The 13,146-nt window shown below is 32.2% G+C and overlaps 1 protein-coding gene and 2 non-coding genes across 4 annotated transcripts; 2 read left to right on the top strand and 1 right to left on the bottom strand.

The window, feature by feature from the left end:
• The first annotated feature begins 791 nt into the window (after nt 1-791).
• Nucleotides 792-911, top strand: LOC113004740. The gene has a single exon (XR_003269193.1). It is a non-coding gene; the product is annotated as a 5S ribosomal RNA (ribosomal RNA).
• Nucleotides 912-1,284: 373 nt separating this feature from the next.
• On the bottom strand, nt 1,285-1,403 carry LOC113004739. Its single transcript, XR_003269192.1, has one exon. It is a non-coding gene; the product is annotated as a 5S ribosomal RNA (ribosomal RNA).
• A 2,293-nt stretch (nt 1,404-3,696) lies between these two features.
• Nucleotides 3,697-12,790, top strand: LOC105205019 (integrin beta-PS). 2 transcript variants are annotated; one of them, XR_005575238.1, is made up of 15 exons: nt 3,697-4,190; nt 5,591-5,795; nt 6,181-6,409; nt 6,538-6,637; nt 6,880-7,050; nt 7,416-7,514; nt 7,620-7,784; nt 8,510-8,668; nt 8,742-8,873; nt 9,077-9,373; nt 10,625-10,846; nt 11,365-11,481; nt 11,582-11,779; nt 12,151-12,290; nt 12,369-12,790. XR_005575238.1 is itself a non-coding variant. In XM_011174310.3 (15 exons), the coding sequence occupies exons 1-15, from the start codon at nt 4,029-4,031 to the stop codon at nt 12,444-12,446; spliced, it is 2,469 nt and encodes an 822-aa protein (XP_011172612.2). In that variant the 5' UTR covers nt 3,698-4,028; the 3' UTR covers nt 12,447-12,790. The 2 variants fall into 2 exon arrangements, 1 of the variants encoding a protein (XP_011172612.2); XM_011174310.3 differs by having other exon boundaries at nt 3,698-4,190; nt 11,582-11,774.
• The last annotated feature ends 356 nt before the right edge of the window (nt 12,791-13,146 follow it).

Here is a 13,146-nt window from a genome sequence, read left to right as displayed (position 1 = left end):
GAATTCCGAAAGCGCGGGCAGCTGAAACTTATGCCGAAGAAATAAACGTGCATTTTTATGTTTTAGCGAAAATTACATAGGAATAAACACATTATTGGGAGATTTATATATTTAGAAAACGTCGCAAAATTTTGGTGATGTAAAGAAAACCTACATGGTCAAAATGCAGTGAGAAATGACGCTGGAATTAGCTCGTTTTATATAGCATATAAATGGCAAGAGGATCCTTCAATGTATAATTGTTAAATTGTTGAATAAATCATGACGTCACGAAGTCCCGAAAAGAACAGTAGGGAGGGGGATTAATTTGCTCGATTTTTGTGACTGAACTTTTTGTACTTTTCATGTTTTTCTCTCGAACATCTAATTGTATATTTCATTTTGAATGTGGACAATATAATGCAGCGTAGTTACAAAGAAAAGAGACGTTTTGTGAATTTTTGCGGATCTTGCGGATTATTGAAAACTGTCAAATTTTGTTTTTCTCTCGAGGCGCCATCTATCGAAGACTTGCTAAAGCTGAATGCCGATAATTCTCTACTATGATGCTAGATGGCGCCAGTCTATACGTTTTTTGTTCAATTTCATCTCACTTTGAATACAAATGTGTATTTCAAACTTCCGCATATTTAATTAAAAAAACATTAGTAGAGGAAACATAATTACTACTCCCGAGTCTATACAAATACTTGATACTTGACATATATAATTTATTGTCGCATACAAAAAATTAATTGTTGAAGCGATTTATTACAAAAGATGAAAACCAGTCTGAATCATTCACACACTCGGGCAACGTTCATATCACGTTGTAATCTACCAGTTCTCGTCCGATCACTGAAGTCAAGCAACGTTGAGCGCGGTTAGTACTTGGATGGGTGACCGCTTGGGAATACCGTGTAATGTTGTCCTATTTTTTTGCATTTTTATTATTTCCACTTTCCAGACAGCATAAAACTTTTTATAAAAACTTTATAAGTACTGCAAATATTATATATATATTAAAAATATTATATTACAAATATACATATATATTTATATTTATAATCATCTATTTATAATAAATAGATATAAGAAATATATTATATTAAATCTATCATATTAAAAATTATTTGAAAAATATTTGAATATTGCACTATACAAATGTAATGATTTTTGCATTATTCCAAAATCATTATAAAATATTTTAATAAAATGTTTACTATATATTTCTTGAAAACACATATTCAGAACGTTTTTATAAAAAATGTTTTATGCTATCTAGAAATAAAAATGCAAAAAAAAGGACAACATTACACAGTATTCCCAAGCGGTCACCCATCCAAGTACTAACTGTGCTCAACGTTGCTTGACTTCAGTGATCGGACGAGAACTGGTAATTACAACGTGATATGAACGTTGCCCGAGTATCTAAGATAATTCAGACTGGTTTTCATATTTTGTAATAAATCGCTTCTAAAATTAATTTTTTATATGCAACAATAAATGCTATGTAGATCAAATAAATAAAATATATTTAGACTCATTAATTTAAAATACGCTTACAATTAGTAATAATATTGTAATATAATTGCGCTAACTTAACATATGAAACGGTCAGCGTATATGTGATTAATTTTTGATACTTTTACTATTCTCATATGAACCAAAGAGTATGATCAAACATTAATTAATAAATCGTGGAATTGATTCTGAACATTTCATGTGCTATTTCGATAATGTCTCGTGCCAACAGGACGCGGAAATTAAAGTTGGATAGAGTTTATCTTCTTTCACATGGAAGAAGATATGATTGGCTACTGCGCCAATTTCCGCCGCGCGACAATCTTGCTGCGTCCTGTGAGCACGAGGCATAAGTCACATTATCTTAAATAATTTGAAGAAGATAATATACATTATAATAATCTAGATAAAGAGAAGATGCAGCTATTACTTTATCCAGATGATTATTTAGATAATTTTAAATAGATAACAGCAAACACCGTGGGTTATCTTAATTAACGAATTCTATTATCTCTTGCCATCAGTCTCGATATAGCCTCTAATTATTATAATACGAATTGCATATATTATTGCGATTTTTTCACGACATTATTTTACATTGTCAACATATTTTTGTACGTTAATGTAATAGCTGACAAAGATTCTGTGTCTCAAAACCTTCTATTTATACATTTATTTTAAATGCAAATCAAACATTTGTGAGGTCAAATCAAACCTTTTTGATTTGAATACGAATTGAATTTGAATCAAATTTTCCCGGATTTACATTACATGCTAATTTTTATGTAATAGAATATTTTCAATAACGTCACAAATTTTTTTTAGACAAATATTAATTACAAAAATTTTAGAAAACAATTACAAAAAATAATGTGCCAAGTAAAAATTTATAATAGACAAGAAATATTAAAACAAATTTATGAAAACCATTATCTATTGTGTACACAAACTTCGAATAATTTACAAGATTTACAGACGGTAGAAATTTTGAAAATCGACAATCAGGCACAATAATTAGTATATGTATGCCAATACAAAATTGATCGTTGGAAGATATAAATGAAACAATCAAAATAGACGATCGATTTACTAATTCCAAAATAATAGAAAATCGAATTATCGTTAATTCTCAAACTATATTACACCTTTAATTAATTTGATTTTAATCATTTATTGCTTCGCTCGTCTCTTATCCTTTTGAATTCTCTAATTTGCTTTGCACAAGCTTGACTTCCTTTTCTTCAAAGACCACATAAATAAATTTACACACAAAACTAGAATTAAATCTAGAATGTAAGATTTTATAAACAACAATGTATTTATATGGCCGTATAGAAGCAACCTTTATATTTTTATGATAATAAAAATAATAAAATAATCCAATTTTAAACTTTCGCATGAATGCGTTATGTATAATATGATATAAAATATTTTACCCTAACTCTTCTGTAATTTATATGCTGAATAATATCAATCTATATCTTTACTAATTATATATCTATTTATCCTTAATTATACATTTATATTATTTATTTATTAAATTCAAGAAATTTTTTAAAACACGTAAACACAATTTTAGGGATAAATTGGGGGCGCACAAAAATAATGAAAAGAGAGAGAAAGTTCGTATTTGTCATACCTGATCTAGTTTCCAAATTACAGGCAGTATTCGTATTTCAATAATTCTCGTTACAAGCTAAAATGAAAAGATCAATTTCACTTAGCTGTGGCTATTAATACTTCATACCTTACGTATGTATGTACGTAGCCTCGCCGATTGTTTGTAAATATTAAATGCTAAATGTACCGATGGTCAGCGATAATTCCGTACAGAAAGAACATGACGTATTGTAATAGAACATTAGCTGATACACAGCAGCCTAATTGAAAATAATCTTAATTCAGTAATAATATTGATCAATCATGAACATCTATAATATTAATCAATCAAGAATGTACGTTTCGTGTCTTAATAAAAAATATTATTTGTTTCATTAATATTATTATTAATAAATTAATAAGATTATTTTCAATTAGATTGCTGTGTGTGCTTACTAATACTGTGAATATCATTTTTCTTCTGTGTACATACAAGCCTTCTGTTTCCTCTCCCTCTTTTTTCATCCTGACTCAAACTGACTCATTACGACTACTTATTAAACATCATCATACATCATTCATCAATTTCTGCTACAAGATGCTCGTGTTTAGAACAAGTATTTAAAAAGCGCGTAAAGTTCACAGTTAAAAATCGCAATTAAGTTGAATTCATCATCGCACCAATAAACGTTCTGTATCTGGGCGAACCCGATGACCGATCTCAGAAAAAAAGGTCGAAGGTGGAGAGAACGGACAATTATCTAATCACGTGCATTACCGCAACCAAGTTTTATCTCAGAGTCATTTCCGCGCGAATGCCGCAGTATCCTTTCGGATCGCGGACGCACATGTCACGGCTCGCCTCAGTTCGCCCGGTTCGTCCATCGAAAGTTAAATAAAAACGTTCGACGTTTGAAGAGACCGGGATGGTACAGCGGATAATGATCATCGGTCTCCTCCTCCTGGCGACGGCGTGCCTCCACGTGGCCGCGACTTCGCAGCACCGTGACCGGGAGAGTCTCTGCGAGGCTCGGCAGACCTGCACGAGCTGCCTGCAAACACCACAATGCGTCTGGTGCTCCATGACGGTAATGAATATTCATAAGCGCCGTTAACGAGCGGTCTACTCGGCTAGAGATGACAGAGAGAGTGAGAGAGAGAGAGATAGAGTGAGTGAAGAGATCCGCGGCAGGAAACATCGGAAGAAGCGCGCACCTGCGACTATATCTTTTACTTGCAACGTTTGCGTTTTGCCGCCGGTGATTCATAAGCCGAGTGAACTCACGCGATCGTACCGTATGACTGTTTTCCATGACTCGCGCGCGCGACTACTACGAAAACGTTTCTTTCGCTTCGTCAATCAATCCTTTAATATCTGAATAAGAGCCGGAAGAGAGAAAAGAATTCCGCTGGCATCCAGCTGAATAAGACATACTCGTACGTGTTTTGTGAGAAAAATGAGAGAATTTGCCTTCGAAAGAGTCTTATAATAAATAAATACTATCTGTTGTAACTTATTAAATAAAAAAAAGAAAAACTGTCTAATTTTTTATTAGTTTAAATTTTATACTTTAAATATTACAAACTTTATTATAAAATAAATATTAGATACAATAAAATAATAATTGAATAGATATCAAATATAATATAATATAAATAAATTTCTTTCTTTCATTAGTTAAATAAAGTTGATATAAAATTTGCACAACAAATTAAAAAAAAATAATAATAGATACAATATAGTTCAATAAAAATAAAACAAATTAACCAATCAATTGTCGATTGTTAAATATTTACAATAGTTTTATAATCAAAATTATATTTATGCAATAAAATAAAAATAATGTATTCACAATATTGCAAAAAAAAGAATTTATTTTCAAAGCAAAAAAATTCTTAAAATGCCATAAAAATGAATTATATGTTGGAGATAAAATTTTGAATTAAAAATACTTTCCTTATTAAATTTGGAAAATATCAAAACGTTTTCCAAAATCTATATTTATTTTCTGATAATTTTAAATTCCTACTTACATATTGCATATTGCATTCTGCACAAATGCAATTTTGTTTTGTATAAGCTGCAATGCGATTAGTCAATAGATCAAAACGTTTTCCAAAATCTATATTTATTTTCTGATAATTTTAAATTCCTACTTACATATTGCATATTGCATTCTGCATAAATGCAATTTTGTTTTGTATAAGCTGCAATGCGATTAGTCAATAGATGAATTAATAAAAAATTCGCCTATAGTTATTTGTTCAGTGGAATTGTCATAAATTGAATAATTTTTTTTTCATGCGTCATGCAAATAAAAAAAACTATACAGACTTCAAGATACTTGAATAATTAATAATAAACGTTGACATAGTATTAATTATTTTATTGTACATCTTTGCACATTGAATCTATTAACAAATTTTTTAATTTTAATAACTTTTCAAATTAAATGATAATTGAATTTTTTGTTCACGGTTTTATAAGGGATCACAAAGCAGGAATGTTCCTCTGTTACGTTGCGTGTCCAAACAAACATATTTACGAGAAGGCAACCTTTGGTGTCCACCATCAGCCGTGATAAATCATGAGAATACAATGGACATAATTGAAAATCGACAGTTATCCTCAATCAGGGGTAATGATCCTGTTCAAGTTCAACCCCAGAGGATTCGTTTACGTCTCAGGCCAGGTGAGAAAAGAAAATTTCACTAAAAATTTAATCTTTCATACAGTTCAGTTCATACAGTTTCATACGTTTCACATATAATATGGAAAACTATGTATAAAACAGATATTGAGCAAAAATATAAGCACAGATTGACATTGGGACAAAATTAAAAATCTGTGCATATATTTTTGCTCAATACAAAAATCTATTAGAAATCACTATAAAATATCTAACTATTTTCTTATTAACAGAATATAATATATATATATAAGATAATAGACAATAACTGTAAATTATAAATACTATATTTTTCAATATATTTTTGTGTGCGGTATACTTATCCAATATCATCATTTAAATAAATTACAAAATTTAAGAATATAAAATTTGAATGAATTATTCGTAGGAGAGAATTATCGCGTAACTATGAAATATGGTCAAGCAAAGGATTATCCTGTGGATCTATATTACCTTATGGATCTATCGGCATCCATGCAGCCTTACAGAGACAAATTATCGAAACTTGGTCTGAAACTGGCCAAAGCTATGCAAAATCTCACGTCAAATTTCCGTATTGGCTTTGGCAGCTTTGTAGACAAGGTCGTTTTACCAATGACTAGCACGCAGCCAGATAAGTAATTATACAATTTGTTATGTGATTTATTGCAACATTTCGATTAATTAAATCAACAAATTTCCGAGATTAACTGAAACAGAATTAAACTGATAAGAGATTTATAATTCGATTAAATATTTACTTCAGATTGGAGTCTCCCTGCACTTTGCAGACTGGAAAAAAATGTGCACCACCTTACGCTTATAAAAATCAAATGCGTCTTACGCAAAACGTAGCTCTATTTGAGGTAATTCTTGCCAAGCAGTTATATATTCAGCATATATAAAAGCAAATATAAAAAAAAATATTCCACTAAAAATAATTTAAAATGATAAAAATAATAAACAAGCTTCGACTACTCTCAAAATCATGATTTGATAAATATAGGATATACATTCCTTCTATGGAATTTGGTTATACTATTCTTGACGATTATCTATTTCAATTAAGCTTAACGATCTGCTAAATACAAGTAATCTTAATAAATAGTCTCAGGTACAAGCGGCGCCGGTATCGGGTAATCTGGACGGTCCCGAGGGAGGGCTTGACGCGATGATGCAGGTCATAGTATGCTCCATGGAAATCGGCTGGCGCCAAAAAGCACGTCATCTTATTGTGTTCTCAACTGATGCGTCCTTTCACATTGCTGGCGACGGTAGAGTACGTGAACCAAGCGAAATATGAGGCCGCACAAGCTTGAAATAAATTTATAATTTGTATAGGAAAAGAAATTTTGCTAAAGTATTTAAAAATTTAGATGCATATAGATTTAAAAAATAATTTTGTTGCACTATCCAAATAATTATCAAGGACGTTCGAGTAGGATGAGTAATGCTGCAAAAAACTTTGACATTCTGTCAGTTTGTATAAGCGTTTTATGACAATTATTTTGAGGCTCCAACAGAATTATTTTCAGATCTGTATTTAAATTTTATTAAATACTTTAGCAAAATCGTTCTTTTCGTATAATCAATTAAGAGTTGCGACTTTGAGATGAAAAAAAAAAAAACGTAATGGTTTCTCAGCTTGCAGGGATAATAGAGCCTAACGATTGTAAGTGCCACTTGGATACGGAAGGATTCTACACTCACTCCCTTCTACAGGATTATCCATCGATTGCTCAGGTGAAGACAAGAGGAGTATTCACTCTTTCTTTCTTTGAAATTTATTCACACGTATTGTAAATTTAATTGTTTAAGAAAATCTTTAAAAATAGTATTTTTTTTTAGATTAGCAAAAAAGCGCGTGAGCACAACATGTATATTATTTTTGCTGTTCCGGATCACAAGAACGCGACTTATCAGCGATTAAGCCGCAGTATCAGCGGATCCTCAACCGCAACTCTGGAAAATGATGGTCAAAATGTTGTCGCCTTAGTGAGCAGCGAATACGAGGTGATCATATTTGTCATAAATAATAATTGTATACAGGATGTCCAGAAATTTACAGATCAAAACAGTATAGCAAGTTCTTGAAAAATTAAGTAAAATATTGGATTGAAACAAAAGTTCGTAGCGTTTTTTTTAAATGCAGTCGATGTATCGCTACGAATTTTTGTTCCAACTCAATAGTTGGTTCGTAGATTAAGTAAAAGAAATTGTTTATAAATTTTTATTTCAAACAATATTTTTTGAGATACAAGAGTTCAAAGCTCTGGTTAATCAGAAATTACGTTTAAACGATTGTTTATCATGCGGTCACTAATATTACTATTCGCGTAATTCATAGACATATGATTATCTAAATATATAGTTTATATATGTAATTAGCTAAATTAAAACTCTTATATTTCGACTATTTGAAATAAAAATTTATAAATAATGATTTATAAACAATTTACAAATAATTATTTTACTTAATTTTTCGAGAACTTTCTTATTATATTTTGATTCGTAAATTTTGAGATACTCTGTACAATTATCAATTTATATTATCTTCTTTTGTTCCACATGATCTATTATAGTTTACGTCGTAATGGCGATCAAAATTAATAGAAAATTAATTAAAAAGGATTTATTAATAATTTTAGTTTGTCTCAGAAGATTAACTTATTTTATAATTCACTGTACACAGTAATTAAAAAATAGTATAATAATTTTAATACGTTAACAATTTATAGAAATTAGTGGACTTAGTGAGGTTGATGGATACAGCGCCGAAGATGATAGACGTTAAATATTTCTCCCGATGTTTGAATAAAACGGGGGAATTGTTGGAACGTCAGGAATGCGGAGGGCTTCGCGTAGGCAATATTATCGAGTTTGAAGTTGTGTTTAAGGTGCGTGAATAAACATTTACAAATATTTTCAATAATTACAACGATATGATTCAGTACTTGCTCAATTGATCAGGTTGTGGAATGTCCCAAAGACCGAAAGGATTGGTACCAAACTATGATGATCTATCCTAGAGGTTTGCATGAGAGTCTGACTATCGATGTGCAAATTATATGCGACTGTCCTTGTGAAAAACCTGGACATCCGGTAAATATATTATATACTAAAACAGAAAAGCTAGAGCTCGACGTAATGATTAAAAAATCTATTTTATTTACATATAATTAGCACAAATTCAGTTTAAATTCAATATGCAAAAACGTGCAATTAAAAATTATTTATGCTTTTGTACGAACAATTTGCATATTGATTACCTTACAACACGTTTTAAACCATAATTTGCGACACAGGGATATCAGCCGAATGCAATAGAATGCAATGCTAGTGGTACATCCATGTGCGGCGTGTGTTCTTGCGATTCCGATTATTATGGAAATTACTGCGAATGCCAGAAAAGCCAACTCGGTACTGAATCGATCTCGATGATCAATTGCAAACCCAACAATCAAACTGCTGAGATATGTAGCGGCCACGGCACGTGCAAGTGTGGCGTCTGCGATTGCGACAAACGACCGAATCCGCAAGAATTGTTTTACGGGATGTACTGCGAATGCGACAATTTTTCTTGCAAACGCAGTGACGGCCAGGTATGTCTCAAAACTAAAAAGTATAACGACGTGATCGCAAAATATGTACACGGAAAAAATCATTTTGCCGAATTACCTGAAAATTTAGCTAGAAAATTTGGCTGATCTAAAAATAATTTTGTTGCATTATAAAAATAATTATTTAGCTCAAGTATAACGAGCAATGTTGCAAAAAGTTTTGACATTCTAGCAACATGTTTGAGCGTCCTACATAATTATTTGATAGTTTGACAAAAAATTATTTTCTGTGTACAACGAAATGTTTAGATATTTTAGCAAAACTGGATTTTAAACAACGCGATAAAAAGAAATAAAGTTCTAATACTCTTTATGACAAGATAAAAAGTGCTTAACATTTTCCTTAATAAAAATATAGCTTTAATGTTACACGCGATTATCTTATATCAAATAAATATTATTTCATTTTATTACAGTTAGAAATTTTAAATTCGTAACCATAAAGTATTATAATATAGTGCACAAAATAATTCGACATTTTCTGCTCGAAAGCAACAATACATATTTTAAACTTATTTGGTTTTTTTCAGTCATAGATATAAAATTAAGTATCAAAATTTAAATTCTGAAAGCATACTTAATTCAGTAGTTAAAAATAACAAAAAACAATATCAAAGTCAAGTTTATATTAATTATTATTTATATTATGAATTGCAAACGTGTTGATATATATATTGGCTGTTGGTATTACTTTTAACTACCGAAACTGGCTTTATGTACTTTTAACTGTCAAATTAAGTTTTTATAATTAAAATTTTACTCATTTTTATATCTACAACTGAAGAAAATCAAATAAGTTGGAAACATGCATCGTAATTTAGATGTATTGTTTTTTTGTTTAAAATTAATTAATATTTAAATTAATGTTGAATTAAGCGCTGCCACTCTCATTCTATTGCTCATTGCCGTTTTCGAATTATTTGTTTGTATATTGACAATTTATATAGCTTGCATGTTTTTATTAGTATAACGTTAGAACTTGACGTCGATATAAATGATAAAAATTACACGCTCGAAAGAGAGTAGCCAGGGATAGGAGATCTCTATTATCACGCGTAACCACCGTGTTCTCGCTTGATAGTTGCTTTTAACAAATTCGCGCGGAAGTTACACGGCAATCTCGCCTCGAAGCGAGCGCGGCAGCGCCGCGTTTATAAGGGCGGTTGGACAAATTACACGTCTTTGTACATACCCCATTACGTTCGCCGTTCGTCTCTCCTTTGTCCGTTTAAGGTCTGCGGCGGAAGGGGCATGTGCGAATGCGGTACCTGCAATTGCCGGCCGGGATGGGGTGGTGAGGCGTGCGACTGCAAGGAGACCAACAGCACATGCATCCCGCCGTCGGGCGAGAACGTCGAGATTTGCAGCGGACGTGGCAAATGCATCTGCGGCAGCTGTCACTGCTACGAGCTGGACAATATTCGATATTCCGGACAATATTGCGAGGAGTGCCCGGTTAGTGACTGCGTGTAATAATATCAAAAGAAATCAACGAACTTTTTCTTCCAACAGATAAGTTAAAAAAAAAAAATAAAAAATCTTGAGTTGTGTTTACATTATTTTTATATTAATCAATTACCCGCATATAAGCAGTTGGCGCGGCAATTCTAATTATGCATAACAAACATATGGCATTGAACCTCAGAAAGTTGTGTATCTACGAAAACTTTCCAGCCAAGAATATAATTAAACTTATTATTAAATGTATGGATACTAAAGCATTTAATAAATAAACTATTTAATAAATAGATTGTTATATAATTGTTGATTATTGTACCCCTATTTATTTAATTTGCTTTTTGCTTAGCGAACGCTAGACAGGCGCGCGCTACAGAATTTTTGATATTACATAATTTTATACAAATAACAAATACGTATTTAGAAAATGCATATTTTAGTTTACATGCATTTATATAGCTCTAAAATTTTTAGGAAATATCTCATAATTTTATGTTATTTATTACGCATTTCAGACGTGTCCGGGACAACGATGCGACGAGCTGAAGGATTGCGTGGAGTGCGTGGCGTACAACTCAGGACCGTTCGCAAAAAACGGACAGTGTGACTTGTGCATGCATGAAATAGACATCGTTAGTAGTACTTTCCTTGACATCACATGTACCTTGCAAGCTGCGTGAGGACGATTAATAATTTGCGATGCGACGCAAATGGACGATTATTACTTCACAGGTCGACGTAATCGAAGAAGATTCCATGAAAGACAAAGAAACCGATGCCCGCATATGTCGAACACCCGGTGACGCAGGCTGCACGTTTGTTTTCAAATACCAATATCATAGAGGCGGTACTGGAGGAGATATCAAAATCTTTAAGATTCAAGCCCAGAAAGAGAGAGCTTGCCCAATGCCCATTAACGTTTTCGGTATAGTATGATCATTTTTATATTATTACATAAATTATGCTTCCTTGTATCTGCCGTAAAATTTACATTTCCCTGCTTGCTCTTTGCTAAATTAAACAGGATTAACAAGTAACAAATGTGTGATTAATTAATTACAATAAGATTAACAATGTACATTTGCATACATATATTATTTTAAATTATGCAACATTTTTCATATTATTATTTGAAGGCTGCTTTATTCGCTTAGCCATTCTCCCTTTCTCTCTCATAATCCTAATTATCATTTACGCAATGACGTTTGGAAACTAATATCTTCGCGCGTTGGTTGCGCTTACGTGTACGACTGAACATGCGAGAAGATACAAGATGAACTAGAATTTACTTTCTCCCGTAGGTGTTGCGCTGGGTGTCGTCATAAGCACCGTCATCATCGGTTTCTTGATCCTCCTCATTTGGAAGACCCTCACGATCATCCACGACAAGAGGGAATACGCCAGGTTCGAGAAGGAGCGCGCCCTCGCCAAATGGGACAGAGTGAGTCGCTATTCCTCATTGTTCCCGATCGCGTGACTACCGAGATTGCCGGAACGTCAATATGTCGAAATGTTTCAGGGCGAGAATCCTCTGTACAAACAAGCGACGTCGACTTTCTCCAATCCGACGTTCAATACATCAGAAATTAATAATTGATAACTTTAGACTGGTTGTGATATTACGAAATTCGTAATAATAGCTTTTAATGTTAGTCTTTTTGCGCAAAGTTTTATAATACAATATATTATATAACGCATCGAAGGTGATAAATATTATTTTTCATTAATAAGTTCTTAAAGATTAGTTCTCATATGAGAAATAATTTTTAAAGTCACTTAATTTATTATATTTATAAAGTTTAACGTTAAGAAATATCTGATAATAATTATAATATATAGAAATTATAATTTATATATTAATATATCAACATGTGACTCAAATTAAAAAATAAAATCGTGTAAATTGCTTATGCCTAATGAACAGGCGTAAATTAATATAAATCATGATGTTTTATTATATAAGTAAGATATTCTTAGATCTTATTATTGCGCCGTTAGAAGTATTCTTTATAGGACTTATAGGTGTAACAGGGGATTTCAACGCCAGCCTTCCAATGTAGCGGATCCGGTAACTAGCGCCGCGCTAAGCGAACGAATTGAACGAGCCTCCGCGGGCGCCATGTTGTTTAATTGCCGCATAATGAGAAGACCAATCGGCAGCGAGAATCTCGCCGTGCAAAAACGAGCAAAAAGCTTTCCACGGCTCTTTCTCTCTTCACTTCACCTCCTTAACATCCTTTTCCCACTCTCGCACCGAACTCGTAATAACACGTCTTCGCTCAAATACTTCCTGCTTC

This window comes from Solenopsis invicta, chromosome 7, assembly GCF_016802725.1.
Source record: "Solenopsis invicta isolate M01_SB chromosome 7, UNIL_Sinv_3.0, whole genome shotgun sequence".
Taxonomy (NCBI): Eukaryota; Metazoa; Arthropoda; class Insecta; order Hymenoptera; family Formicidae; genus Solenopsis; species Solenopsis invicta.
This window is presented reverse-complemented; position numbering and strand designations above follow the sequence as displayed.

Bases quoted from the DNA above. Each gene is read 5' to 3' on its own strand.
- LOC105205019 (XM_011174310.3), top strand. From the start codon at position 4,029: ATGGTACAGCGGATAATGATCATCGGTCTCCTCCTCCTGGCGACGGCG. The intron at 4,191-5,590 runs GTAATGAATATT...CGGTTTTATAAG, and splicing joins GCGTCTGGTGCTCCATGACG to GGATCACAAAGCAGGAATGT. The intron at 6,410-6,537 runs GTAATTATACAA...TATTTACTTCAG, and splicing joins ACTAGCACGCAGCCAGATAA to ATTGGAGTCTCCCTGCACTT.